We start from the raw sequence: 15397 nt of genomic DNA, 5'->3' as shown, positions 1-15397 counted from the left end.
TTCTTGATTTTTGTCTGCTGCCAGATCAGTCTATAATTAAGTTCCTTTCATCCGTGATTTAATATCAGATGAGAGGGCTGTTTTGAAGTATATAACTGAGAACTGCCTGGGCACAAAGAGGGGAATTCCCTTCTTGCATGTGTACCCACCTGGTTTTGAGTGTGGCACCAACCATGATCCCACGGCAGAGTATTGAATAGCTAGTTATTTCAGAGAACCTGGTAGCCTTCAGAGACACTGCAGCTGAGATAGCTGATTTTGACTCCTGTTGAGATTAGGTGCTAGGATTAGATAGCACTGCTGCTATTGGCCTTCCTGCATAGCAGCTTCCCTACTAGGGTTACTTGAGGCCAAGTCTGGATTGGCAGTGATTTTCCCAAACTAATGGCACTAGGAGACTAATTTGCCTTTGTGAGCATGACTTTGGAGGTGGCTTAGGAGTTCATGGCCACCATGGACCTGATCCATTTGTGTATGGAGCCAATTCACAGTAGTGATCACATTTTAACCCGGTTTTTATCTCAAGGCAGTGGTGGCATGGTCTGAAATTGGAAGTTATCACCATAAATTCCTTGCCATGCTTGAATCACTCTGGGTTAGTCCTAGAATTCTGTGCAGATACTGCTTGCTGCAGAGAAGAATCTACTTTATCATTCCACCTTCAGCATCTGATGGACCTTGTTGTTTCAGAGGAAGTGTGCAGTGGTTCCTGAGAATTTGATGCATGGTTTGGCCAATGCTACAACTGCTGTCTGGAATGAAAAAGCATCCATGGATTGTCACTGTGGTCTTTCTCTACGTCAGCTCCACAAGAAAAGAAGGCTAAAACTATAGTTTGGCTATAATAACAGAATCTTGCAAATCTTATTGTGCTGTATCTACTCCCCCTTCTAATACTCTTATGAATTAGGGGGACATCTGTCTAATCTCCTTCCTAATATTTTCTTTTTCCTCTGAACTTAAAAAAAAGGTTTGCCTCCTTTCCCCTAGGTTACAGTTCTTGCATACTTCCATCATGTTTATCTTACTTATTCTCTACACTCTACCCTTGATTCCTCAGGAGCTCCAGAAGATGAAACCACTGTTGAAGGAAAGCAAGGATGAATCTGATTGAACACAGGTAAAAAAAACCTCCTTAAGAATTACCATACAGTGATAAGACTGACAAAACATAAATGTATTTGCTCTTATTGCATCTGCAGATAGACATCCAATAGCTTTGTTCAGAGGAATGTAACCTTTCCCGGGGAAGAACGGATCAGCAAACAATTGCAGGGCCATTACAAAAATTATTCTAGGCATCTGTCAGTTAAAATCACTTGGCTTTACTCTGAGTTACACTACAGTTGTGCAGGTCCCTTAGGGCACAGTAGTTACTTAGGAAGAGTTAGAACTTATTGTACTTGAGAAACCAGACAGGATTCTCAGTGCCATGAGAATAGCAATAGCAATAGTACTTAAACTTATATGCTGTTTCACAGTGCTTTACAGCCCTCTCTAAGTGGTTTACAGAGTCAGCATATTGCCCCCAACAGTATGGGTCCTCATTTTGCTGACCTCAGAAGAATGAGAGGCTGAGTCAATTTTGAGCCAGTAAGGATTGAACTGCTGCTGCTGGCAGTCAGCAGAATTAGCCTGCAATACTGCATTCTAACCACTGTGCCAACACAGCTCGTATATATTAGAGGTTGGTTAAGATCTTCCAAGAGATAACATGACATGGTTCCTTGAAAGAGGAAGTGGTACCACAGCATTTAACAAGGCTATGGTCCATCTCGTTTTCAAGAAACTTCCTTGTATCCAACAATACTGGGTAATTTTTTTGCAATGAATTCATGTACCTCTAAGACATAATGCCTTCACTGTCAAAATTATCATACTGACAGTAATGGAAAAAGCCAGCATGCAAATTACCAGAGATTCAAAGTAGATAACAAAGGGAATGGTTATAGTCTGAGGCTACGGAATTATTTAGGGAATGCTGAGGACACTAATCACCATGGGTCAATCTTGGATCCACGACAATGGGAAGATCACCAAGATCATGACTGCACACTAGACAGTGGTGGTAGCTGGTGATAAGATAACTGTTAGTCAGCCTTTCCTTACCAATTTCAACAATCTTTTTGAAGGGCTTACATATACAGAATAAGAAGTGCAAATTAGCATCCATCATGATTAGACCAAATGGACCAAATTACAGCCTATCTTCTGGACATAAATAGTTTACCTCTTAATTGCTTAATTGTCTCCTCTCACTTTAGATCAGATCTGAAAAGCAAGCAGCAGGGTGTTATTGGTCTGTAGATAAATCCCACTGAAAAGAAATTGCACAAGACCGCAGCTGTGTTGTTGTCAAACAATGCTCACACATTAGTATCAATTAGAATCAAATATTAATCAGTAGTATCAGTATTTTGATAGAAATACCCCAGTTGATTTGGCTCTTGTTCAAACAACTGTTAACTATTTGGCAAGATCCAAAAATAATAGGACTCTATAAATTAAGAGTATAAACATGTTGGAAGTATGAACAACACGAAGGATTCATGTACACACTTTAGTTACTACAGAGGATTTTAAAGATCAATATTAAATTGAAACTGGAGCTTTTCCTTTTAGGATTAAAGGGTAGAAAAAGCCCTGGAAGATTATTTCAATATATGATTACTCCACCAAGATTATTGAATGTACAGAAATGGAAAGATTTGACATAACCCACTAGGGAGAATGGTTGGTGTTCCTTTCCCAAAGAACTCTACATTTATGATCATGCTTACTCTTTTATCACTGCTGCAGAGAAGAGGCAAATTCCTAAACCAATAGAAGGTATCCTGATACTTTCATTATAGTAAATGTAATGAATCTGTCATAAGTATTTTATCAAGCATATGAAATTTCCTGTTATTCATTGTATATTCTTTTCAAGAAAATCTGGGTAGGCTCTGGCAATAGCATTTTTTTTAAAAAAAATAATAATAATATGAGGAACTCAGGAAACATGAATAACACTAGGAGTTGGAAACTGTGTTAAATGGGCTTTTTTGACTGAATTTCCATTGTTTTTCCCCTCCCTTTTCTTTCATCTAAAGATTTGCTGTCATACAACTAGGAATTATGTCACTGGAAAAAAAGTAGCCTGATCAAATATTAATACAACAAAGACAAGGAATCAGATCTAGATTGTACAGATTAAAAATCCTAAATATTTTAAAAATCTGAAAATCTCAAGAGATTAAAAACCTTAATGCATGAATTGATTAGTTTTGTTTTCTCACATTTTAAACTATCTTAAATCAATTTTTTAAAGAAAAAATCTAGTGTTTTTTTATTTACTGCATATGGTGAAGAAAAATGTTTACATCTGTGCAAAAATGAAAGAGAAAAAGAACATGCAATGAAGAACAATAAATTATTCAATCTCATTTTGGTAAGGATATATAAATAAAAAATTAGAGAAATGAACTGCAAATAATAATGTAACATTTAAAGACATATGCAAAGTGCTTCAGTTAGAAAACAGAAATCAAATGCAAACATACAGAATACATAGCTTGCCAATAGTACTTATGAAAAACATTCTTGGAACTGTAATCAGACACTAATTATGGTCTTCAAGCTTGGCCCTTTTATGACTTGTGGACTTCAACTCCCAGAATTCCTCAACCAGCATCCCTGGCTGAGGAATTCTGGGAGTTGAAGTCCACAAGTCATAAAAGGGCCAAGTTTGAAGACCTCGTGCTGTAGGGGGTGAATGGGGTAAGTCTCAATATTAGAGAGGAAAAGATTGAGGAGGGACCATGTGACAAATTTTGATTATTTGAAGGAATGTCATCCAGACGAAGATCAAGGTTGTCTTGTCTTGTCGTGTCTTGTTCTACCTTACATTTTACCTTATCCTTATCATTCTAAAATTTGTGGATTCAACTGAAAACTAGACATCCACCTCTCTGGAATGTTTTGCTCTGAATTCTTGTATGGAATGGCAAAAAATTCCTCTATGATTGAAACAGTCTCTTCTTCTATGATTCAAACCTAATTGTCACCCAACTCTATTATTACAAATATTCAGATATAGCCTACATGGAGACAGAGCTCCAGGAATCCAGATGATTCCGCTTAGATGGAAACTAAAGATGGAGAAGCAAACTAATGCTTTACAATTCTTACTGAGGATAAACTCAGCTCTAAGTTTGCCCAGATGAAGAGAAATCCTTTTCCGTTGTAAGTTTGAGACAGTACTCTTATTCATCACATTTATCTAGGGTTTTAAAATGTCAGTAGAGAAGTTTTCAATCATTGAACAGCCTTCCCCAATATTTGGAACATTTTGTGACATAAAACAACAGAGCAGGTTACATTTTTTATATATATCTTATATATATCTTGCATTATTCTTCTGCAGAATTCATGCAGATTAATCTGGTTTTCTTTTTTCTTCCCCCCCCCCTTTTTTTTAAAGGTTACAGAAAGGGAAATTGCCTACAAAGGGTCATATTAAAACAAAGGATAAGAATTACCATAGGAAATAATGGGAGCTCTGTGAACAGCCTTAGGAAATAATAAGAGCTGAGAAAAGATTACTGCCCTGAATAGGCTCCATTGAAATCAGTGGAAGCTCTACAGGGAATAAAGCATGGAATGGATTCTGAAAGGAAGCAGAAGGGGCCAAAAATATTGAAATGAGTTTGTGTTACCCTTGCTGCCAGATGATTTTAAATTTCCTTCCTATTAAAATATTCTATTGCAAACATCAATGTATCCTCTATTCCAGGAGTGTCAAACTCAATTTCATTGAGGGCCGCATCAGCATTGTAGTTGCCCTCAGGGGGCAGGGTGGGTATGGCCTACTGGGTGGGCGTGGCCTACTGGGTGGGTGTGGCCAGCTCTACATCGTTCGCATCAAGGGTGCCTATGGGGGCCTGGGCAGGAGTGGGACAGATCTGAGGGTCTCTGGGCCAGGGCCAAGGCAGTGGGGGCCGTTCCCTCACTGTTTCCAGGATGGCTTTGCGGGCCGCATGAAACCACTTCGCGGGCCGGATCTGGCCCCCGGGCCTTGTGTTTGACATGTCTGCTCTATTCTCTTCTTCAGTAAATGCTAGCCAAAGAGGCATTTTGTGGAGTGGTTCAGGCACCAGACTAAAAACCAGAAGACCATGATTTCTAGTCCTGTCTAAGGCACAAAACCAGTTGGGTACCTTGAACCAGTCACTTTCTCTCAGCCCTAGGAAGGAGGCAATGGCAAACTACTTCTGAAATACCTTGCCAAGAAAACTTCAGGGACTACATCAGGTAGTCACCTACCATAGAATTGGACACGACTGAATGGAAGAACAAAAATATTCGATGCATAGGAAAATGTAAGGTAAGGCTGGAATAAATGACACCTGAGGTTGGAAAAGTGGGCTCTGAAATGATCTCCCTCTGAGGCTGAATGTGGAATGTGAATGATGGCAGCTGGGAAAAGAATGAGAGGGTAATATAATAGGAGTGTAATCATTCAAGATCCTGAACTAGCAATTGTCCTTTCAGTTCCACATTGCCATTTGTTCTGAGAGGGTCTGTCTTCTAATCCCTAATCCATTTCCCCATGCCCAGGTCTATTACTCCAATGACCTGCCTGCCATGTCCTTTAGGATGGTTCTACTGCAGCGTAACAGTTCACATCAAGTATGTAAAAAAAAAATATATATATATATACAGTATTTTCCAGCGTATAAGACGACTGGGCGTATAAGACGACCCCTGACTTTTGAGATGATTTTCATGGGTTAAAAAGTAGTCTTATACGCCGGAAACTACGGTAGGTTTTCTTGTTCCTGGAAGACAAGCATGTCTGGAAGTAGCTGTTTGTTCCCAGATAATTTGTGTGTGTGTGTGTGTGTGTGTGTGTGTGTGTACATGCTGAATGTATACATATTTTGTATACACACAGACACACACACTTGTAGACAGGAAGGATATTTTTATGATTGTCTATTACTTTGGCTATCTATATATTGAATCCAAAATTCTGTCAACCCCAAGACATAGATCAGCCCCAAGAAATCAACTCCATAATAAGAGGAAAACCACTATTATTAGATTAGCTTTAGTAAAGAATCTTGCAACTCTTGATCATGATTGTGGCATTACTCATTATTTACTACCATGTTACCTCACTGTCGTCATCTGTCAGATCACCTACATCTTCAACTATGGTAGATTTTATCGTATTTCCTAAGTAAGCAATATCCACCTGTTCTTTAAGAAAATCACTATATAGCATGGAAAACTACTACCTTACAGGTACAAGCCCCATGCATTACAAATGAATCTGGGCCAAATAATTTTAATAACATTCTACATTTGTGTCAGAAATCTAGCAAGCCCTGGAGAAATTATCACCCAAATTTAAGGATTCTAAAATATCCGAAAATAAAAAAATATATATCAAGGGATTGGTATTTTTTTTATTTTTATTTTTTTTATTTTAATTCCATTTATATCCCGCCCTTCTCCGAAGACCATTTACCAAGAGCAATATGCTCATTTTGTATTCATACAACCACTGTAAATGTCTCCTATTGCTTTGCCAGGTTAATTGTTCCAAATGAATGGCTCAGTTGTCACTTATCTTTAATGCTTCTTGACCTCCTTTTTTTTAATTAATGCCCATTCAAGCAGAACAGAAGGCATCTGCAGAGAGCTAAAAAAAAAAAGAAAAGCAAATTCAAGCAGAGATTTTTCTTGATTGTTTCTTCAATTAAGAGCTTCAGCCTCCTTTACCAGTCCTAGGCAGTGCTTCTGTTTAAGGTGATTTTCTTCACCCTTTACATCAGCCAAGATTATTATTTTTTCTCCTAGATTTCAATAGGGCCTCTTACTTAGCCAGCCCACAGAGATAACCTATCGATAGAGATGGATGGTAATTTTGAGGCAAAGGTTCAGAAATTGCTTTTTAAAACCCCCGCTGCTGAATTTTCCTTCCCTCACTCCTCTTTTCAACCACACTAAACTCCCACTGTGACCAAGGGAAAGCAACAAACCGCACCCCCCTGTTGTGCTCACAGATCTGATCTGGAAGCTCTTGACCTTGCATGGATTCTCAATTACTTGTTAAGACTGTTTTCCTCTTCTTCGTGAAAGTAGCAGCACCTCCTGGACCACCACCAGTGTCTTCCTGCCTCTTTTGGCTGCCCTTCTCAGCGACCCAGTAGCCTTGTCACTATGGAAGATGCACAAGTCTACCCTTGCTTACACCAGGGGTAGGCAACCTTGGCTCTTTTATGACTCATGGACTACAACTCCCAGAATTCCTGAGCCAGCTTGGCTGGCTCAGGAATTCTGGGAGTTGAAGTCCATGAGTCATAAAAGAGCCGAGGTTGCCTACCCCTGGTCTTAGACCTTTTAAGGAAAAAGAGCTAAATAATTTAAGAAGTCATTTAAATGCAAAACTGAACCCAGCTTCTTTGGTCATTTGCATTCACTCATTTTCTTCCATCGTCTCAAAAGTTGCCGGTAGCTTCCTTCTCATCCCTTCCCTGTTGCACTTCCCCTTTTTTTTTTTAGAAATGAACAGAAGATGCGTATCACTGAAATGCAGCCTGGGAGTTTGAAAACTTGACCAAAAAGGCAACTTTGCAGAAAGGAAAACAGAATCACTTTGGCAAAAAAAAAAAAATCAACTTTGCCGACTGAAGGAACTATACAAAAGGTAGTTCTCAACTTACAACAAATTGTTTCGTGACCGTTCGAAGTTACAACAGCACTAAAAAAAAAAAAAAGCGACTTATGACCGTTTTTCAAACTTAGGATGTAGCAGCATCCCCACGGTCATGTGATCACAATTCAGATGCTTGGCAACCGATTCATATTTATGACGCTCGCAGTGTTTCATGTGAGGGGGTCATGTGATCACCTTTTCCCACCTTCTGACAAGCAAAGCCAATAGGGAAGCCAGATTCACTTAACAATCGGGTCACCAGCAACCGCAGTGATTCACTTAACAACCGTGGCAAGAAACATTGTAAAATGGGGCAAAAGCCACTTAATAAATGCCTTGGCTTAGCAACAGAAAGTTCGGGCTCATTTGTGCTCGTAAATCGAGGACTTCTGGTGTTGCATGTCTTGTTCCCAAACAGATGTCATCGCACCAAACTAGAGTTCTGAGGGTCTCACTAAATCTTGCACTCCGGCTGGCTAAGTGCTGGTTGGACTAGTTATGGATTCCACATCATCTTCAGAAGGAAGAAATAAATGTTGGGATAATGTTACGTGCAGCTAGTGTTCTCTGAAAACATTCAATCCTGAAGATCAGTTAGTTAAATCACACTGCCCTAGATATTTGTGAACAATCTTTTTTGCAATGGAGAAATAATATTGTATCTCCCTCAAGAATTATTGAGGACCCAGATTGTTGGGGGCAATTAAGCTGACTTTGTAATAATGCCGCTTGGGGTGTGTGTGAAAGCCCTAATAAGCAGGCATATACATAGAATGAAGGTTACTGCTAAGCTTGTAAGCCGCCCTGAGTCTTCGGAGAAGGGCGGGATATAAATGGAATTAAAAAAAAAAATTATTGAGGATAAACAAATTGAAAAACTCTTATGTCTTTCTGTGGGAATTTTATTCTATGGGATATTTTCTCTGGATGTTTCAAATACTCTGAAATTATATGAGAAGGATCAGGGAAACAAATGACATGGAGATGATGATGATGCATTAGATTTAAAGAAGACAGGATTCCTGCAGGATTTGAAACCATTATGATTAAACATCAATCATTACCTATCAGCATGTCCTAACAAGCAAAAGTTTCTGAAGGCTGATAAGTGATCAATATTGAACTTTTTTTTTCAGTCCGAGGTTATAAATCTGCTTTCCCCCAAATACCACCACTAGATAACACTTTGGCACTTACATAACAGCTTACATATTATCACCCTTTAATAATAAAATGGTTACCACAACCTATGCATTCTTTTTTTTTCTTGTTCAAAATATTTTACAAAGTAAAGATACAATAATATTTTCTTTCAAAAATACATTAAGTGAAAGGAAAAGCAATTTTCTTTTAGCTCATGACCTGGTAGGCAACACTTGGGTTTTAATATGGATTTAAGAGACATTTACAATCTTTGATGTGAGGTTTACATTTTTTTTATTTAATCCATGCTGGAGCCAGATAATGCCACCAATCTTATTTTTTTCATATATTAACAGTAATGACATTTTAAGAAAACCAAAGCCAGGCTGCAAATTAAAAAAAATACCCATAATTTATTATCTTAACTTTTAACCATGTTTTTCCTGTGCCTGGGGTATGTTTAAAGTATTACTAATGAGGTTTCTTCTGGAAGTGTATGGTGGGTGCTTTAATCTGAACTTTGGGAGAATATTACCATTTGAAGCATATATTTGCTTACCTTCTTTACCCAAGATAGTCCGAAAAGCTTTATTCTGAGACAGAACTTTATCGTAGAATTCCACCCCACCTCTAGCAAAACTGGGAGAAATGGAAGCTGCCTTTCTGTCTGTCCTATAATCGAACGCCTGGCTTATGGTATCATATAACAGACAATAGCCCATCAGCCCAAGTGCCAAAACTGCCATGTTGTAAATGCTTCGATATAGTACTGGAGCATTATATAAACCCAAGACCTGCTTTACAGTTATTCCAGAAATATAGGACCCAGCCAGACAAATGGGACCAACAGTTGCACATATTAGAGGCCTATTTTGTTGCAAATCAATGATCTCTCTTGCAATGGCAAACTTCTGAGCTTCTGGAGAAAGTGTCAAGGCATCCTTCAAGGCCAGGCCCTCTGGGCTTGTCCAGTCCACTTTCTTGCCTCTAAGATGAACACCTATCTTGGTAATCTGCTGTTCGCCACCGGATCTGTCACTGAAATGATATGGGATGCCCACCATACAGCCTTTGGCTCTCCATGGTAGACCAGCGCTTACAGGGTGCAATGTGCAAGTCCTAATGGCATCGTAACGATCTGCTGATTTCACTTTGACTTCCTGAAGGATGTTACAGAACAAATTCTGCAACTCTTCTGAAAGCTCCAATGGCTTTCCATGGTTCCAAGCCTGATATAGTGATTTGAACAACTCCTTTGAGAAGACGTGGTAAGTCAAGTTGGCACCAAACAATCCAGCACAAGAAATGGACAAAAAAGCAGTCCTATGTTTCTCCATTATAGAGACTGCCTTCCATAGAGAATGAAATGCCATGTTCAACTTCCAGCCAGATTCTGTTCAAGAAAGAATATATCTACACAAAAAGAAAAATCTCAATGGTTAAGTGGAATTACTTTAAACAGATAGAGAAATAACACTGTATTCAATAACCAGAAAGCAACTGCAGGAGAACAGTAATGAAGCACAACTTTTCATGTGTTATCAAACCCACATCTTTTCCAACATCAAAGAGGACGTGCATGCATGTGCATAAGGAAACAGCCTGAAGCAGCTTTTGGAGCAGAATTTGGAAAAAGATATGGCTAGGAAAAGGCATGGGCTAAAAGAGGGGCTTCGTAATTACCAGATGTACAGCCTTAATCTCCTATTTATACTAAAATTTTGTACAGGTAGTCTTTGACTTATGACCACAGTTGGGACCAGAATTTCTTTGTTAAGCCAGGTGGTTAAGTGAATTGTGCTCAACTTTACAATCCTTTTTTCCACAATTGTTAAGCAAATCACTGCACAATTCTTAAGTGAATCGCTTGGTCGATAAGCAAATCCAGTTTCCCCCACTGATTTTGCTTGTCAGAAGCCAACTGGGGAGGTCACAGATGGTGATTACATAACCTCAGGGTGCTGCAACCATCAAATACATACTAGTTTGACAAGCACCCAAGTTCTGATCACATGACCATAGGGATGCTGCAGCGGTCATAGATAGTCATAAGTCAATTTTTCAATGCTATTGTAACTTTGAACAGTTGCTAAATGAATGATTGTAAGTCAAGGACTACTTATATAATGATTCAAGACAGCTGTCCAAATCAGTCAGGGATGGATAATCGTTTGCCTCAATATAGTCACAACTGGAATGCAGATGCTCTTATTATATATGCAACTTACAATGAGAGGCAAATCCCCATTCCATGATGATCAGAAAGCAGTGTCTCTGTGTATCTGTGAAGGCAACTTCTGATTGACTGCAGTGAAAGCAGAGAATTGAAACACTTTGTGTACAAGCTGTTCTTTGGGAACAACAATGGAAGACAAGTCAAATGCCAAAAAACATGTCTAGCTTGTGCTTACAAACACAAATTACAATCACAGAAAGCCAAGAGAAGTACTTCCTTTTCTAGATGCATAGTCTATACCAGGGGTCAGCAACCTGAAACAGTGAAAGAGCCACTCGGAACCGGTTCCCTCACAAAAGGGAAAACTGGGAGCCGCAAAAAATGTGTGCACATGCGCAGAACAGGGTTTGACTGAAGAGTGGAGCCAAGGCGAGCTATGCACCTACCCTGCATATTTGAATTGATTGGTTGAACTTTTTTAGTCCCACTTTTTTTTTAGACTGCACATGGCAGAGGACTGGGAGCTGCAGGAGACGGCTGAAAGAGCCGCATGCAGCTCCGGAGCCGCGGGTTGCAGACCTGTGGTCTATACTGTATAGATGTGATTATTATTAAAGAAATTTAATATAACTGGAATTAGTGGAACAGTGATAAAAAGAATTGGATTCTGATTCCACTTGACAGTCAGCCATTAAAATATCAATGTTGGGTTAATTGTTAATTTCTTATTTTACAATTTATGCCTCACTTGGTTGTTTATAAGCAATGCCCTGAATCATCAAGTCTCTCTCTCTCTCTCTCTCTCTCTCTCTCTCTGTGTGTGTGTGTGTGTGTGTGTGTGTAAAGGTAAAGGTTCCCCTGCACATGCGTGCTAGTCGTTTCCAACTCTAGGGGCCAGTGCTCATCTCCGTTTCAAAGCCAAAGAGCCAGCGCTTGTCTGAGGACGTCTCCGTGGTCATGTGGCCGGCATGACTAGACGCCAAAGAGCCTTGGTGGAGCAGTGGGCTAATGCCTCCTTAGGTAACACCAGCTGCCTGCAATCAGTGCAGGTTCGCATCCCACCAGGCTCAAGGTTGACTCAGCCTTCCATGGTAGGTAAAATGAGGACCCAGATTGTTGGGGGCAATTAAGCTGACTTTGTAATAATGCCGCTTGGTGTGTGTGTGAAAGCCCTAATAAGCAGGCATATACATAGAATGAAAGCTACTGCTAAGCTTGTAAGCCACCCTGAGTCTTCGGAGAAGGGCGGGATATAAATGGAATTAAAAAAAATAAAAATAAAAAAGGCGCACGGAACGCTTTTACCTTCCCACCGTAGTGGTCCCTATTTTTCTACTTGCATTTTTACATGCTTTCGAACTGCTAGGTTGGCAGAAGCTGGGATGAGTAACAGACGGTCACTCTGTTATGCGGCACTCGGGATTCGACCCGCCAAACTGCCGACCTTCTGATCGACAAGCTCAGCGTCCTAACCCACTGAGCCACCGCATCCCTTACATAACACACATACACACAAATAATTACTATACATTATTCTCAATTTTACCTTTTTGCTAGAGAAGCTTATCTCACAGGCATTATTCTATTGCATTTGTTGAGTTCTTTATCAGTCTTACCATTCTTTTCAGCACTGTGATTTTGGATAGGTTTTTTTTAAATTAAATTGATCATCATGATGAGAAAAAGCAGTACAAAGGGCAATTGCACTACAGATGACTCTGAATAGTAAAGTAAGTAGATAAATCACAGGATCAATTAGTCAAAGAAGGTCAGAAGAAATAAGATAATCTTTATTGTTATTTTTTACTATGGGCACAGTGGCACACATCAAAAATGAAATTTAGTTGCCCGCTCTCGAAGTGAAAAACACACATGACACACACCTAAAACATACTATAAACAACATATGTATAGACCCACACCCCTACATACATAACAATAAAATATTAAATACTGCCTCAATACAATTCTTTGGGGCATTGCTACCACAGCAAGGAAGCTGCTTTACTTTCTGTTCAAATACCAAGCAACAATAAGTTTAAAATAGCTACATGGGGCTGCCCTTGAGGTCCACCCGGAGACTCCAGCTGGTGCAGAATGCAGCCGTGCGAGTCGTCTTGGGAGCTTCCCGATACTCCCATGTTACACCTTTGCTCCGCGAGCTGCATTGGCTACCGGTTGCTCTCCGGGTGAGGTTCAAGGTGTTAGTTATGACTTACAAAGCCCTTCATGGCATGAGTCCGGATTACCTACGGCAACAACTGCGACCGGCGTCAACTTCCCTCCGTCCAGTGCGCTCCCACAGAGAGGGCCTCCTCAGGGTGCCGCCGATCAAAGAATGCCGATTGGTGACCCCCAGGGGGAGAGCGTTCTCTGTGGGCGCGCCAGACCTCTGGAACCGCTTACCGGTTGAGCTACGGACGGCCCCCGACCTTCGCTCCTTCCGGCGCGATCTTAAAACATTCTTTTTCGAACAAGCTGGCCTGGTCTGATGGGATGGGGTTGGGTTTTTAAAACTAGTTTTAATTTTAATATGGATTGATTTTATGGGCATGATGTTTAATGGTTTTTTAATTTTTGTATTCGATTTTTATTGTGTATTGCCCTGTTCACCGCCCTGAGTCCTTCGGGAGAAGGGCGGTATAGAAATCAAATTATTAAAATTAAATTAAAAATTAAATTAATATCCTTAAAGCGCATACATATATTTGTACAATGCTGCAACAATGCATAAAGTATATCAGCCTCAACCCTTTTTTTCCCCCTTCCCTCTTTTTGGCTAGAACAGCAACTCTGGGCTAATTCCAGATCACACAACTAATCTGTAGTTGGTAGACTGATAGCACAATTCAAGGACCTCCTTATTGAAATAAACGTTGCATTTAATTATCCTGTACTTTATTCATATTTCACCTTCTTTGGCTTGACTGGAAATCAGGCGGCATAAATTATAAAAATTATTATCCTCAACTCAATATAAAGCATTGTACCGCCGTTAAGAACCCCCGTTCAGAGCTAATTTCCAGTCCATGCCACCCATCAGATAGACCAGGGGTAGGCAACCTTGGCTCTTTTATGACTCATGGACTTCAACTCCCAGAATTCCTGAGCCAGCTGGCTCAGGAATTCTGGGAGTTGAAGTCCATGAGTCATAAAAGAGCCAAGGTTGCCTACCCCTGAGATAGACAGATAGATAATAACCTTTATTGGGCACAATGGCACACATTAAAAATGAAACTTAGTTGCTTGCTCTCAAAGTGTACACATACATAACGCACATTTAAACATACTATATATATACAACGTATGTATACAGATCAAGCTTTTCCCTTTCTAAATATCCCGACTTTATACAGAACACAGAAAAAGCCTTTCGCTTTGGCTTACCCTGTCGCCTCCCTATTGGGTTATTTCTCGTTTAATCTGAAAACCAAGACGCGTGCACATAATATACCAAGGCGGACACGGAAAGACTTAGGTTGCTACATCAGCGTGCAATTTAACAAGAGAGCAACTGCTCAGAATCCCGCTTTTACCTTTCAATAGCCTCTGCGCCAGGAGGAGGAGGGGGGGGGGAAAGACGCGAAAGCCGTAAAGCAGGTGAGCTGCCGCAAAAGCCGAGTGCCGCAACGCAGAGAGGGACTGACGTCATCGCAGGAGCTCGGAGTTGCTATGGCGACGAGGAAATCCTTTATATTCTGGCGCAAGGTCACTTCTTGCTTCGGGGCTTTCTCTAGTTGGGGGTGGGGGGTGGGGAGCGGGAGTCCCTTTTATGACTTTGATGTTTTTTTTTGTGATTCTGGGAGTTGAAGTCCACAAGTCCGCCAAAGGGCCCTCGTTCCCCACTTCTGCTCTTAGTGGGACTTTGCGTTGCTTTTTTTTTTTTCCCTTTCTACGCTCAGAGCTCGTTTTCTGGCTCCTAAGACCCACCCTTCGGAAACTTTAAAGTGAGGAGTCAGACAGACCTAAGAGCTAGTGGTGTCTTCTGGAGAAAGAAAGAATGAGGATGGGAGGAAGAAAGAAAGGAAGAAAGAAAGAAAAAAAAAACAACCTGCGTCTGCGGAGATCATTTAGGACAGGGGTCTTCAAACTTGGCCCTTTTATGACTTGTGGACTTCAACTCCCAGAATTCCTCAGCCAGTATGCCTGGCTGAGGAATTCTGGGAGTTGAAGTCCACAAGTCATAAAAGGGCCAAGTTTGAAGATCCCTGTTTTAGGACCACTGGTGTCTTTTACGTGGAAAGCACCTCTGACAGTTCCCAGACATTCCTGCACTTTAAATCTATTTCCTATCTGGGGATTATCTCTACACCATCCGTAATCATCTGCAAACATACGTTATATTTAATATAATTGTGCCTTAAGAGGTGAGG

At 40.3% G+C, this 15397-nt stretch overlaps 1 protein-coding gene and 1 long non-coding RNA gene across 7 annotated transcripts in view; one reads left to right on the top strand and one right to left on the bottom strand.

Annotated features, from left to right (window-relative positions):
* LOC310632617 overlaps positions 1-3164 on the top strand; it is a 7550-nt gene extending 4386 nt beyond the window's left edge. For both annotated transcript variants that reach the window (XR_014490883.1, XR_014490884.1), the window contains exons 2-3: positions 1061-1120; positions 3093-3164. This is a non-coding gene — a long non-coding RNA (uncharacterized lncRNA). The remainder of the gene's footprint in view (positions 1-1060; positions 1121-3092) is intronic.
* Positions 3165-8906: 5742 nt separating this feature from the next.
* TMEM177 (transmembrane protein 177) lies at positions 8907-14600 on the bottom strand. Of its 5 annotated transcripts, none has more exons than XM_083349886.1 (3): positions 14412-14533; positions 12571-12742; positions 8907-10261 (listed from the first exon to the last, which is right to left on the bottom strand). In XM_083349886.1, exon 3 carries the CDS (start codon positions 10219-10221, stop codon positions 9277-9279), a length of 945 nt encoding a protein of 314 aa, XP_083206012.1. In that variant the 5' UTR covers positions 10222-10261; positions 12571-12742; positions 14412-14533; the 3' UTR covers positions 8907-9276. The 5 variants fall into 5 exon arrangements, with proteins under 5 accessions (XP_083206012.1, XP_083206010.1, XP_083206011.1 ...); XM_083349884.1 differs by lacking the exon at positions 12571-12742 and adding an exon at positions 11077-11153 and having other exon boundaries at positions 14412-14470; XM_083349885.1 differs by lacking the exons at positions 12571-12742; positions 14412-14533 and adding an exon at positions 14561-14600.
* Positions 14601-15397: the final 797 nt, after the last annotated feature.

The sequence above is a fragment of the Vipera ursinii genome (genome assembly GCF_947247035.1).
Source record: "Vipera ursinii genome assembly, chromosome: 1".
NCBI lineage: Eukaryota > Metazoa > Chordata > Lepidosauria > Squamata > Viperidae > Vipera > Vipera ursinii.
This window is presented reverse-complemented; position numbering and strand designations above follow the sequence as displayed.

What these genes read in the sequence shown, in the direction of transcription:
- TMEM177 (XM_083349885.1), bottom strand. Translation starts at nt 10,221, where the DNA reads ATGGCATTTCATTCTCTATGGAAGGCAGTCTCTATAATGGAGAAACAT.